The sequence below is a fragment of the Dreissena polymorpha genome, chromosome 9 (genome assembly GCF_020536995.1).
Source record: "Dreissena polymorpha isolate Duluth1 chromosome 9, UMN_Dpol_1.0, whole genome shotgun sequence".
Lineage (NCBI taxonomy): Eukaryota > Metazoa > Mollusca > Bivalvia > Myida > Dreissenidae > Dreissena > Dreissena polymorpha.
The window spans coordinates 59,461,605-59,477,074 of record NC_068363.1 but is presented as its reverse complement, the minus strand read 5'-3'; the positions used below and the strand labels follow the sequence as shown (position 1 = coordinate 59,477,074).

Here is a 15,470-nt window from a genome sequence, read left to right as displayed (position 1 = left end):
GTACATGTGAAGAGTGTCGTACCCAATTAGCGTGTGCAGTCCACTTACTGTACATGTGAAGAGTGTCGTACCCAATTAGCGTGTGCAGTCCACTTACTGTACATGTGAAGAGTGTCGTACCCAATTAGCGTGTGCAGTCCACTTACTGTACATGTGAAGAGTGTCGTACCCAATTAGCGTGTGCAGTCCACTTACTGTACATGTGAAGAGTGTCGTACCCAATTAGCGTGTGCAGTCCACTTACTGTACATGTGAAGAGTGTCGTACCCAATTAGCGTGTGCAGTCCAAACTGGGAACACTTGGCTTCCTGTACATGTGAAGAGTGTTGTACCCAATTAGCGTGTGCAGTCCACTTACTGTACATGTGAAGAGTGTCGTACCCAATTAGCGTGTGCAGTCCACTTACTGTACATGTGAAGAGTGTGGTACCCAATTAGCGTGTGCAGTCCACTTACTGTACATGTGAAGAGTGTCGTACCCAATTAGCGTGTGCAGTCCAATTACTGTACATGTGAAGAGTGTCGTACCCAATTAGCGTGTACAGTCCACTTACTGTACATGTGAAGAGTGTCGTACCCAATTAGCGTGTGCAGTCCACTTACTCTACATGTGAAGAGTGTCGTACCCAATTAGCGTGTGCAGTCCACTTACTGTACATGTGAAGAGTGTCGTACCCAATTAGCGTGTGCAGTCCACTTACTGTACATGTGAAGAGTGTCGTACCCAATTAGCGTGTGCAGTCCACTTACTGTACATGTGAAGAGTGTCGTACCCAATTAGCGTGTGCAGTCCACTTACTGTACATGTGAAGAGTGTCGTACCCAATTAGCGTGTGCAGTCCACTTACTGTACATGTGAAGAGTGTCGTACCCAATTAGCGTGTGCAGTCCACTTACTGTACATGTGAAGAGTGTCGTACCCAATTAGCGTGTGCAGTCCACTTACTGTACATGTGAAGAGTGTCGTACCCAATTAGCGTGTGCAGTCCACTTACTGTACATGTGAAGAGTGTCGTACCCAATTAGCGTGTGCAGTCCACTTACTGTACATGTGAAGAGTGTCGTACCCAATTAGTGTGTGCAGTCCACTTACTGTACATGTGAAGAGTGTCGTACCCAATTAGCGTGTGCAGTCCACTTACTGTACATGTGAAGAGTGTCGTACCCAATTAGCGTGTGCAGTCCACTTACTGTACATGTGAAGAGTGTCGTACCCAATTAGCGTGTGCAGTCCACTTACTGTACATGTGAAGAGTGTCGTACCCAATTAGCGTGTGCAGTCCAATTACTGTACATGTGAAGAGTGTCGTACCCAATTAGCTTGTGCAGTCCAAACTGGGAACACTTGGCTTCCTGTACATGTGAAGGGTGTTGTACCCAATTAGCGTGTGCAGTCCACTTACTGTACATGTGAAGAGTGTCGTACCCAATAAGCGTGTGCAGTCCAAACTGGGAACACTTGGCTTACTGTACATGTGAAGAGTGTCGTACCCAATTAGCGTGTGCAGTCCAAACTGGGAACACTTGGCTTACTGTACATGTGAAGAGTGTCGTACCCAATTAGCGTGTGCAGTCCACTTACTGTACATGTGAAGAGTGTCGTACCCAATTAGCGTGTGCAGTCCACTTACTGTACATGTGAAGAGTGTCATACCCAATAAGCGTGTGCAGTCCAAACTGGGAACACTTGGCTTACTGTACATGTAAAGAGTGTCGTACCCAATTAGCGTGTGCAGTCCAAACACACTTGGCTTACTGTACATGTGAAGAGTGTCATACCCGATTAGCGTGTGCAGTCCAAACACACTTGGCTTACTGTACATGTGAAGAGTGTCATACCCGATTAGCGTGTGCAGTCCAAACACACTTGGCTTACTGTACATGTGAAGAGTGTCATACCCAATTAGCGTGTGCAGTCCAAACACACTTGGCTTACTGTACATGTGAAGAGTGTCGTACCCAATTAGCGTGTGCAGTCCAAACACACTTGGCTTACTGTACATGTGAAGTGTCGTACCCAATTAGCGTGTGCAGTCCAAACACACTTGGCTTACTGTACATGTGAAGAGTGTCATACCCGATTAGCGTGTGCAGTCCAAACACACTTGGCTTACTGTACATGTGAAGAGTGTCATACCCGATTAGCGTGTGCAGTCCAAATACACTTGGCTTACTGTACATGTGAAGAGTGTCGTACCCAATTAGCGTGTGCAGTCCAAACACACTTGGCTTACTGTACATGTGGAGAGTGTCGTACCCAATTAGCGTGTGCAGTCCAAACACACTTGGCTTACTGTACATGTGAAGAGTGTCGTACCCAATTAGCGTGTGCAGTCCAAACACACTTGGCTTACTGTACATGTGAAGAGTGTCGTACCCAATTAGCGTGTGCAGTCCAAACACACTTGGCTTACTGTACATGTGAAGAGTGTCGTACCCAATTAGCGTGTGCAGTCCAAACAAGCTTAGCAGAGATGACACTTTCAACTTTAAATATATTTTTGCTAAGAAGAACCTTCCTTCAAATGAAACAAGAGCTGTCTCCATATGCCCCTGATAAACACTTTGATAGAAGTTATGAGCATTTTTCGAAACCTAAAAGCAGATTTCGAAACCAAAAAGTGGACCCCATGTTCAAGGTCAATGTCAACGGGTCAAAATTTGTGTGCGTAGGGAAAGGCCTTGTCCATAAACACATGCATACATAATATGAAGGCTACATCTGAAGCGACATAGAAGTTATGAGCATTTTTCTAAGCCTGAACGCAAAGTGTGACGGACAGACGAATGGGCAGATAGACAATGTAATCACTATATGCCCTCCTTCGGGGGCATACAAAAAAAAGATGTGTTTGTGAAACACTATGTCCCCCATATATTTGACCTTTGACCTTGAAGGATGACCTTGACCTTTCACAACCCAAAATGTGCAGCTCCATTACATACACATGCATGCCAAATATCAAGTTGCTATCTTCAATATTGCAAAAGTTATGGCCAATGTTTAAGTTTGACGCAAACAAACCAACAAATAGACAGCGCAAGAACAATATGTCCCCAAGTATAGACTGGGGGACATAAACATAAGCGGCGTCATCATTGATTATCCTGAGCAGACTGCACAGGCTAAAGTGGGACAACACTTGACATACATGCATTAAGCCCAGTTGTTCCAGACCCACTATATATCCTAGACCTTAAAGGAATAAAAGGATGCTCTGTTCATCTCACCTGGGCCTCAAATCGTGTTGAATACTCTAGCGTGTCACTGTCAGTGTTAAGAAGCACGACATAGGCTCCCTCTGTGCCCGCGGCTAGCTGGGTACCAGCCGGGTTGGAGGTCAGACACCAGACCGGGCCCGCATTGGACGGGCAGCTTCTCTGAAATCAGACATCCTTATATTACATTGTTTGTCTGTAGACAGTTTCTCCGCCATTTTTTCTGACATAATAAATTTGGACCTGGCTCTTTGAAAAAAGGTTTAATGCACATTCCCGATAAATTTGATTATTGCTACAAAAGAAAAATACCATAAAGGCGGAAAGTGCCGCCCCTTAGTCTGCGCAGGCTAATCTGGGGCAACAGATTATTTTCCACAGAATATAATTTAATGATGTTTGTTAAAATTGACAATTCACTGCAAATTATAGATATTTAAAGAAAACGAATTATCCATGTCTATGTTCTAAAAGGCTGAGTATGAATGGAATTCATACTCGCTTTATACCAAAAAATCTGTTCACACTGTGTACATGTCAATTCACACATGCTTTCATATGTACAACGAGATCGCCGATGGGATTGAAAGCATAGTTGCAAGATACAGGGAAGTTGCTGCTGAAGTAAATGTTTAGGTCAAAATATACTAAATAGTTTCCTTATATGTTTCAATGTAAAAGCAACAAATTTGAGCGAAAATAAATACAACATTTTGCACACAGAGACCATCATAACCATACCTTTTCTTGACGGGCATTCTTAGCTGAATCGATTAAAGCAATAAAAAAGATATGTCATGTTCAAACCAAAAAAGAATTCGACTCAAATCAAAATCGACTGTTTTTGCACCTTCTTTTTTCTGCCGTTTTCTAGTTGATTGTAACCTTTTGCAGTACCATTATTTACTTTAATCTCTAACTTAATCCTATTTCAGGTATTTAATAGTGAACACCTATGCTTACCCTATCAATATCTCCAAAGGATAAAACCAGAACAACAGTCTAAAGTGTAAAACATGCCTTCGAGGAAAATATGATGATTTGTTTAGACAGGGACCTATACAGTATAGGTCCCTGGTTTAGAGAGTACAGACCTTCATGACTCGATTATTCATGACTCGATTATTTAGTTTATTGTAACCTTAACAATTTCTGACATCATGAGTCAGGTTTTTTTTTTGGCCCGATTTTAAAGCCGAAATTCGACTATGTTCCCAATCCCAAAAAGTATACTTTTTTCCAAAATGTGGTAAAAGATTCCCGATTTCCAAAAAAAAAATTATACTTTTTTTTTTTAAGAAGTTTCTACTGCGTTTTTTATCTCAATTTTAATTCAATTACATTTAACAAAGTATTATCTGTTTTTGTTCTTTTAATTTGAATGATTATAAAGAGTTATATCAAATTTAGTATTTCCCTAATCAGTGGACATTTCGTGTGAAAAAAAAGGCTAATGAATTTGTTTTCCCAATTTCATGAAAATGCCTATAAAATTCCCAATTCCAAAGCCATGGACTATCTTCCCAAAAAGTGGAGAAAAAAACCTGCGAGTCGCCTCCCTTGTTGGTTCATGGTACCAAAATGTTCTATTTTTAGAAACGGGAATTCCAAATCGTGACGATGTGAATGGTTACAAAATGACATAACTATGAAAATAAATACGTAGAATTACATTATTTCAGGCATACCATTATGCAACCATCCGTTTTCTTTTCCGACTTGATACATTTACGGCATTCCATTTTAATATTTTAAAGATACAACACTAGTCCAAAATTTGCGGGAATCCATTAAATTCGATGCCACATTTAAACCGTTAGCTCTACTCATAACGTTAATTTCTGACTCAAAGTTAATTATTTTAATTTCAATTAACACATCTCTATTACTCTCAAACTCTACTTCATTAAATCCTTAGAATGGCAGGTCAGAATCCATGTCATAAATCAGAAAACATTCATCGTACTCCGCTATTTTTTTACACATTTACAAAGAATGAAAGTGCTTTATGCCCCACTTCCTATTGAGAATATGTTAATTTCTATTTGTAATTAACCAATGAAATTCTACATATCCTTAAACCAGGGCCTAATGAATTTGACCTCTCCCAGAACAGTAAACAAAGGAAATAGAAAGTAGGTGTGAGATCACTATCAACCAGAACAGAATTGTTTTACGAACGAAATTTGTTTTAGTTTTTTAAAAGGTTTTTTCACGTAAAACGGTCTTAGAAAAATTCACTAAAAACGGTGTCAGCAATATTATTGGAAGAAAACGTTAGAAAAACGTTTCTAAATAAAACAATGTTAGAATTACCATATACTATATTGAATAGATATTTCGTCTGATTTTTGATCAGGTAAGGCTTCAAAATGGTCAACCGTTCCATGTCCGTTTTCGAAATGTAGCTCTAACATAAGCATAGTTGCGTAACCACAACTATGCTTAAAACGACACGATTAAAATTTACCAAAACCTTATTATTTTACTGATTTAAATGCAGTGTTTATATTTTAGTACACCAAAAATGTATAAAAGTATAAATATATCTCTTACAAAAAATAACAACATAAATAAGCAGTGTCTTACAAGCTGCTATTACTAACAAAGGCAGAATTCAACTGAACATAGCCTTTGCTTTAAAGTCAGGGGAGAGAACACTCCTCTAAATCTAATGACAACACACAAAAGTAATGTACCTTTATTTGTAAGGCAACAAGGTCTATTTCATAAATGTAACCATCCAGGCCTGCAGAAAACAAGCGGTCACCTTGCCATACCAAATCCTCAACCGTCTGGCCTTTCTTTCCTGGTATTGACTGCAAACAGAAAATTTTAATTTGATATTCAAAAGTCTCTCTGTTCTCAGATTTTTCATTCGACAAACAACAAAGTGTTTGACAAAAAATAATCAAGACTGAATAAATTCAAGATTCATAAGTTATTTTTATAATTTTCAAAACGTCTCTTAAACTAGTAAGTAAATAAACAAGAGGGCCATGATGGCCCTGAATCGCTCACCTGACTATCCTTGCTACATCAACTTAAATTCTATCTGACCCATATTACAATCTCAAGCCAGATTTCATTAATAAATACAGTCTGACAAAATTTCATTAAGACCTGATGAAAACTGTGACATCTTTCATCTACACAAGGTTTTACTAGAATTGGCCCGGTGACCTAATTTTTGACCCCAGATGACCCAAATACAATCCCAACCCAGATTTCATCAAGATTAACCTTCTGGCCGAATTTCACAAAGATTGGATGAAAACTGTGACCTCTACTGTCTACACAAGGTTTTTTTCAACTTTGACCTAGTTTTTGACCCAAGATGACCCAAATTCAATCCCAACCCAGATTTTAACAAGCAAATTTGTTGAATTGATATCCCCCGCCAATATGCTTCTTGACACAAAAGGGTTATATTTGACACTGAAAAAAGCATTTTTTCAAGATTCAAAGGGCCATAACTCCGTAATTTACAGATGGTGGACAATGTCATTTGGCGCGCATCATCCTCTTATCCATAGATATACTCATACCAAGTTTCATTGAAATCAGCCAAAGCACTTCCAAGATATGGCTCCGGACACACACAAAAAGCATTTTTTCAAGATACAAAGGGCCATAGCTCCATTATTTACAGATGGTTTACAATGCCATTTGACGTGCATCATCCTCTTATCCATATATTTACTCATACCAAGTTTCAATGAAATCCGCCAAAGCACTTCCAACATATGACTCCGGACGGACGGAAAGACGGACAGATGGAAAGACGTTAGGACGGACAATGCCAAAACAATATCCCTCCGCCTATGGCGGGGGATAACAAGACAAACATTCTGACCATATTTCATTAAGATCTTATGAAAACTGTGACCTCTATTGTCTACACAAGGTTTTTTTATGATTTGACCTAGTGATCTAGTTTTTGACCCCAGATGACCCAAATACAATTCCAACCCAGATTGCATCAAGATAAACATTCTGACTAAATTTCATAAAGATTGAATGAAAACTGTGACCTCTATTGTCTACACAAGGTTTTTCTATTGTCTACATAAGGTTTTTCTATTATTTGACCTAGTGACCTAGTTTTTGACCCCAGATGACCCAAATACAATCCCAACCCAGATTTCATCAAGATAAACATTCAGACCAAATTTCATAAAGATTGGATGAAAACTGTGACCTCTATTGTCTACACAAGGTTTTTCTATTATTTGACCTAGTGACCTAGTTTTTGACCCCAGAGGACCCAAATACAATCCCAACCCAGATTTCATCAAGATAAACATTCTGACCAAATTTTATTAAGATTGGATGAAAACTGTGACTTCTACGGTCTACACAAACAAATTGTTGACAGACGCACGCACACACGCACGCACACACAACGGACGCCGGACATCACATGGTCACATAAGCTCACCATGTCACTTCGTGACAGGTGAGCTAAAAATATATTAAATAAATCTTAATATTTAATCTTTGATCAAGATTAAAGCAACAAAAATGAAATTATTTTGTTATCAACATACATTGCATTAAAGCTTGACCAAATACAAATTGTCATTCAAAACAGTGTTTTTTTTTTCACAATTGTGGGAATGGGGCCTGGTCCCTTTGGATCTGGAAAAATCATGTAGTATTGATTTAAATTGGGAAATTAGTGTTGCTGTTTTTTTACTTACAAATAATAAAAAAAATTATAATTAAAATAATTTCAATTTTACATTTACTTATGTTCAACTTTTAAAGCTTTTTATGTTGAGACTTATTTTTTATTTATTTTGGTAAACGTGCTATTGGGGAATTGACAGCCCCAAATACTAAGCAAAAAACACACTGCAAATACAAATGTTCACCATTTCAAAGCAATGACTTACATCTTCCTGGTACCAAGAATCATTGAGATTCCAAATTTCTATGCTCCCGTCAGACCTACACAAGTATAAGATACAGAAATATAGAATTGAGCCTTGTTCTGAGAAAGCTGGGCGTAAAGTGTCATTCTAGATTAGCCTGTGCAGTCCAAACAGGCTAATCAGGGATGACACTTTCCGCCTAAACTTGATTTTCGGTAAGGAGGGACTTCCTTGAAACTAAAAATACCATAAAAGTGGAAAGTGTCGTCCCTGATTAGCCTGTGCGGACATGCATGAAGCCCAGTGTTCTTAGAACGCGGCTCAATTAAAGATAATCTTTTTTTTTTCATTTGAAAAAAATGAACTTGAAAGTTCTGAAAATTTACTGATACTTAAAATATACAATTTCAGAAATAAAATTTTACTATTTTCTATGCATGACAGCAAGTACTTTAAAATATAACAAGAGCACCGCATAACAGGTGCCACGCTGGGCTACGGGTGCAGTTTTGAATAAATGAAAGCTTGTCAGAATTTAAAAAAAATATTTTTTTAAAGGTCACAGTGACCTTGACCTTTGACCTTGTGACCCAAAAATGGGTGTGGCATGTAGAACTCATCAAGATGCATCTACATATGAAGTTTCAAAGTTGTAGGTGGAAGCAATTTGATTTTAGAGCCAATGTTCAAAACCTTAACAAAATGTTAAGGTTTTAGCACGACGCGGGCGTCGGATGACACGGCTATGACAATACCTTGGGTTTTCTCCGAAAAAGCCGAGCTAAAAATATAGAACATGCCCTTTCTTATTTCATCAGTATTGTTGCTATATCATATTAAAATTTTATCTTTATAGTAACCATTTTAATTAAAACAAAAAAATCTAAGTTTTTTGTCATGGCCATGATAGTAACCGCTAGCTAGGTATTTGGCATTGCCTTATGCTTTGATTAAAGGTTTTGTGTTGATCATCTTGTAACGTTTGTTCTGATACATGAGATTTTATAGTGAAGATAATAATAGAATAAAATACAACCCCTGACACTTCATTGCAGGTCATTTGTGTATGGACAAAGGACTTATCCCTTTTATATGTATTCCAGAAAAGATAAAGACAAACAAAATACAAGGTTAACTTTGAATACAGATTAATTATTGAGCAGGTTTTTTAAAAAAACATGCCGCTTGACTTAACAGTTTTTAGCCTGGTCTTGTATTAATTCCACCATTTCAAACAAATTTTCATTCCGAAAAAAAAGCTGAAAAAAAATAAAAACATCAAATGATTTCTCTTCAAATGATGTTACTAAACCTAGCATGTTTTCTGTGTTAAACAGTGTTGAAATACACTAAAAAGAACTTTATTTCATTCATGTTTGTAAAATGATGCGAGAAAAATTATTGGACATCATAGATTACTTACCTTGCTACAGCTAGTTTATTTTTGTCTTTGTTGTAAGCCAAGCACTGCACAGCTTGTGGGGTATATTCAAAGAATCTAACATGGTGAACCTTGAATTCACCCATTGCTCCGATATAAATATTGTTCCAGTTCTGCTCCTCTGTAATATAAGAATAGTTATAATGGTGTCTGTGTTTCTAAGTTTATGCATCAGTTGGGGAGGCAGAGTGTGTTCCTAATGATGTTACAAGACTTACAAAGAAAATCATCTTTTAATATATTCAATATAGCTGCTATTTCCAGCTTTGATTGTAAAGAAAGGCATTAAATTTTGGAGTGGAGTGGGGAAACCAAAATACATGGAGGAAAACCCGCATGTCTGATGATGACCACTAAGTAACCAAATAAACCTGGAACTGCGACTGAACCAGAGTTGCCTTGGTGAAAAGGGCTTGTATCAAACACTGACTGGACAGCTTAGCTTTAGAATAAATATGGTCACAATAATCCGGTATATATAAAGTTGTTATACAACAACCTAATCTTGGTAAGCAATATTTACCTGCAGCATACCAGGTAATTCTGACATGAATTCCCGTTGCAAGCTTTACAAGCTGCATATTTATATGAAGTTCAGAACCACTAATCATCACTTAACAACAATATGGCAGGATGTTTGAACACTACTTTAATTAAGCCGACCAGTTGAACGCTGTTAAACTTACTTCAACTTCAAGCATTGAAATTAAATCCTTACTTTACAAATCATGCACTCATTAACTTTCTATGTAGTCTGCCATATTGCCCTGTGTAATAAATGTATGCAATGTGAAACTTTCATGCTGCTGATAATTGCATGATTTAATATCTGTTTTCTCCTACATTCAGGATTAATGTCATTATGTTCATTTTGCTCTTAATATATTCATTTTGCAGTTAATATTTTGTATTATGACCAAAAATGGCAAATTCATGTAAAATTACTTTGCTACAAGAAATTGACACTCAACTGTTCAGAAATGGTTAGGATTCTGTCCAATAGAGAAAACCCTCAAAATTGGCAGATTATTTTAACTATGATTGATTTGATTATGTTGTGCTGATATATTCTTTTATCACATGCTATACCCTGTTTCCCATGTAATACAACCTTTACATATTTTTTTATATTACACATGTGTAATACAACATTTTTAAGTGTTTTCATTGACTTAGTTTTCGTTTATTGACCAATCGCATTTTGTTATTTTGCTGAAATGACGTTGCTACGTCAAATGACGTCACAAAATGTAAACAACATTCGGGATTTTTAACATCATGTTTGCGTAAATATTTATTTAATTTGCTTATTTAAAAGCATGTGATAAAAAAAGATCTAATATAGTTGTCATATCATACCATATTATATTAAACTCATCCAGGAAATTTCTGAACTTGTTAAATAAAATATGGTATGATATGACAACTTGTGCCAGATCCGATATTTACGTCGTCTATGAATACAAATAATTGTCAATGTCAAAATTTAAATATGCACAACATGAATATAATACTTATTCTCGAATAATATGTATCACCAAAACCGATACTGTATTTCGTAAATATGATCGGCGTAGCACTGTTCAGACCAAACTTGCATCCGAATTATTTTTTATCCGAAACACATAACTTACACATACACCTGAACAATTATGTATTCTTGGGGAACAATAAGGCTATTAATGATATGAGTTAAGTATGTTTCAACTAAATAAACACATTTAATGTACTTACTTAACAATTAAATGTTTGTTAAGTTGTAATTTATTGTCACTCAAAGTTTTCTAATTGTTTACAACTTATCACATGTGTATGGGCGCCGCCATTTTGATATGATATCTCGAAGTAAATGTTATATCAGAAATAAAACAAAACACAATTCAACATAATAAATGTGTGGTCGGCGCTTATTTTAGCAAATCATTTCATCCATAAAATAACCTGTTTATTTTATTTTCTTTCCATTTATATTTTTATTCAGTTCTTAAATTATCTGGACACGTGATAATCGTGCATCGCGTGTATGGACTCGAGCACCACGTGGTTGATAAAAGAAATCATTATTGACATTCAGTAAGCTGTAAATCTTTTTATATACGCTAAATGAAGCTCAACTGGTCGTTGTCTGCGGAGTTCCTGCTGAAAAGTAACCCGGGTACTTTAAAAGTATACTAAAATGTAACCTAAATACGAAAATACCCTTGAAGGCGCCAGGACATGCTCCCTCTCCCAGTACTTTTAAGTATATTTTCTGTCCAGTGTACTTGTGAAGTTTACTAGTAAAATTAAGTAGTACCTTGGCGTCCAATCATTTTAATGAATAGTGTGATAGTGTGAGAGGTGTGTTCTTGCAGATTTCTTTTAAAAGAAAAGCCAGGGGACATAAATGAAATAGCAGATTATTTTAACTATGTCCTTACAACATTAAGGCAGTTGTGCTGAAAGAACTTCGCTGTCAAATAGCTCCTTATAATTCTCCAAATTCTTCTCCAAAAGTCTATAGATTCTGGTACCTTACCATCTGATTGGACGAAGGGAAATGTGGACCCCCTCTATAAAAGCAGACCCCAGAGTGATCCATCGAACTACCGTCCTATAACTCTGACTTGTATTCTTTGTAAACTTACTGAACATATCATGGCATCTAACATCTCTGCTTATTTTACCAGATACAATATATTACATGATCTCCAACATGGCTTTAAGGAGCGCAGTTCCTGCGAAACGCAACTCGTCCAACTGGTAGATGACCTTGCGAGAACCCTTGTTGCAGGCCAGTAGTCAGACCTTATTCTACTGGACTTTAGAAAGGCTTTTGATAAAGTCAGCCATTCTAAACTTCTTTATAAACTTCACGAACATGGAATCAGAGGCTGTATTCTTGACTGGATCCGTTATTTCTTAATAGGTCGAACTCAAGTTGCTGTTCTGGAGGGCGAGAAATCTGATGAAGTTCCTGTGACATCCGGTGTGCCGCAAGGCTCTGTCTTAGGCTCCCTCTTATTTCTTCTCTATATTAACAATTGGATCACGTAAGATCCCAAGTCCGTCTCTTCGAGCGATGATACTGCTGTCTACCTTACGATCAACAACCTAAGTGATTGCAACCAATTACATCATGATCTTAACACCTTGGAACAATGGGAAACCAAATGGGAAATGCATTTTAACCCCAGTAAATTCCAAGTCCTTAATATAACCCGAAACAAACATAAAATCAAACATAATTATATATTACATGGCCATATCCTTGAAACCGTTACCAAGTGCAAAATACTTAGGAGTAGACTAATCTGAAGACCAGTGTCTTTCAACACTCACATTAATAGAATATGTACAACAGCAAATAGAACACTTGGCTTCCTTAAACGTAATATCCAAACTAAAAACAAAAACAGTAAAAGAAACTGCCTATAAAACTCTGGTAAGGCCTCATGTAGAATACTCATCTCCAGTCTGGTCGCCATACACTTCAAAACATCAATCAAATCGAAATGGTTCAGAGAAGAGCAATCAGATGGATAAGTAACAGCTATTCCACTTATGATACTTTGTCTGAGACATGCAACAGTCAATTGGTATAAGATCTCTAGAGAACAGAAGGACTGATGCTAAACTAGTATTATTTTACAAAATTGTCCACTCATTTAAGTAGCTGTCCCCGTAGCGGACACCATTTATTCTAAACATTCATGCACATGTTGGGGCTAAATTTGTTTAAAATGACTCAATCACAGCTGTCAACAAAAAGCACTTACCGGTATTTGAATGTGATCAAAATTTTTGTCATCTTGTAATATGTAGTTGAAGGTAAATGAATCTTAATTTCAGCCAATTTAAATATAGAATAAACAAGTTCCAGCAATTGTTAGGCAGCGCAAGTGTTAAGAGTATTACAAATATGTGTAGTAGGTATTAAAATACTGTTGAAAAACATGTTGTAAGGATTGCAGAATATTTATTTATATTTTCTTTCAATTGTTGAGCGTTATATTGATACTTTTTCATTTGATTAGTGTCGAAGGACTATAATTAAATATGCTTTTTTTTTACTTTATTACATAATAATTATTTAGTCAAACCATTAAATAAATGTTTGCATCTTTATACTTCAATAAATATTTCAAAGCTATTTCAGGACATTTTAATAATTGAACTGTCTATCTAAAATAACCACCTTTGTCTGTCTTTTGTCTTCAAAAATATATGTACATGTAAAGAGAAAATATTTAAAAAAATATCCATAAATGTTCAGAAATCCATAATGTTCAAATTTGACAGAAAAAAGGAAAATGTTGACACTTACGTACTTATTTTACCTCGAAAATGGTGACAAATACATAATTATTTTACATGGAAAATGGTGATAAATACATTATTATTTGACATTATTTTAAGTTAACATAATCATTTTTAACTCGTTGAACAGTACATGTATGACGCATATTTTATATTAACTTTAGAAACACGCAAATTCCATAGCTTTTCATTTTTGCTGATGTTATATTTAAGACAAAATAATGTAAGAAATATGAAATAGATCTATCTGTGTTTTCAAGTAAGTAATAAATATGTGTTTTACTGTTCCATGTTCTGTATTCACTAATGTCAACTAGTAATATTATTTTGACAGTTGTCTCCCTTCTGACAACAAGACCATTCTGGAATTCAGTACCTTTTTGACATAAGTCGATCAGTTAAATGTGAAAGTTACATATACTCTGTTATGCTTGCAGCCTTAATTAATTAAATGACCAAATTAAATAGTATACGTATAATATATTTGTAATTTGTTCTCAGAAATCCTACAAACTACAGTAGAACTCAAAAGCTGCTCATACAAATACACAAACAAATATTGAAAGCACTGAATTGCACTGAAAAAAGATAATGTTGGATATCAATCATTAACATATGGAACTTTAGCATCTTCATTCAGGGATGTTTTATGAATTTCCTTTGAGCCGTGCTCTGAGAAAACGGGGCTTAATGTATGTGCGTTAAGTGTTGTCCCAGATCAGGCACTTTAATATATGTGCGTTAAGTGTTGTCCCAGATCAGGCACCTTAATGTATGTGCGTTAAGTGTTGTCCCAGATCAGGCACCTTAATGTATGTGCGTTAAGTGTTGTCCCAGATCAGGCACTTTAATGTATGTGGCTTAAGTGTTGTCCCAGATCAGGCACCTTAATGTATGTGCGTTAAATGTTGTCCCAGATCAGGCACTTTAATGTATGTGCCTTAAGTGTTGTCCCAGATCAGGCACTTTTCACTTTTATGGATTTTTTTGTTTTGAAGTGCGTTTCTTGTTAACAAAAATCCTTTACAGACACAGTATTGTCACTGATTAGCCTTTGCACACTGCACTGGCTAATCTGGAACTACACTGTTTGCACATTCATTAATCCCAGTTTCCCCAGAATGCAGCTGATTTTTCTCTGATTTTGTAACAGACAACATCTGAAGCAAGTTGCTTGTTAGCTTCTTAACCTATACAAATATAACAGACAAAACTGCTCATGATTTTCTTGGCATCGCCAGGCAGAATTGTGCTCTGTTAATTTATTTCCATTTACCGTGGAGCCATTTCTCTATAATTCCAATCAGAACTCTTCTTTGTCTTTAATAATTCCTGAAATTATGCAAGTGTCTGTTTTATTATTCCAAAAGTGAAATGGTATTCCTTTGCTTTCTGGTTTTGTTTAAAATGTTATAACATGCAGTCTGGAACCTTGGTTTTTTGTGAGTCATGTTTCCTGTAGGTGAGATGAAGATCTTCCAATGTTAAGCCATTTGTAATTTGGCCACTTTCAGGATTCTTTTATTATAATACCACCTACTTTAAATACCACCAACATTCTGCTGCTAGTACATGTATATCTGTACTTGGTTTGCTGTATGTGAAAAATAATTTATATTTAATATTCAGAGACA

General features: G+C 36.3%; 1 protein-coding gene across 1 annotated transcript in view; it reads right to left on the bottom strand.

Annotated features, from left to right (window-relative positions):
* The window catches only part of LOC127846083 (U3 small nucleolar RNA-associated protein 4 homolog), a 42,236-nt gene extending 30,826 nt beyond the window's left edge, over positions 1–11,410 (bottom strand). The window contains exons 1-5 of the mRNA XM_052377260.1: positions 11,272–11,410; positions 9,520–9,658; positions 8,118–8,172; positions 5,919–6,038; positions 3,232–3,381 (exon numbers count right to left, since the gene is read on the bottom strand). Of these exons, the coding sequence (XP_052233220.1) occupies positions 3,232–3,381; positions 5,919–6,038; positions 8,118–8,172; positions 9,520–9,623 (429 nt within the window). The 5' untranslated portion in view covers positions 9,624–9,658; positions 11,272–11,410. The remainder of the gene's footprint in view (positions 1–3,231; positions 3,382–5,918; positions 6,039–8,117; positions 8,173–9,519; positions 9,659–11,271) is intronic.
* Between the last annotated feature and the right edge of the window lie 4,060 nt (positions 11,411–15,470).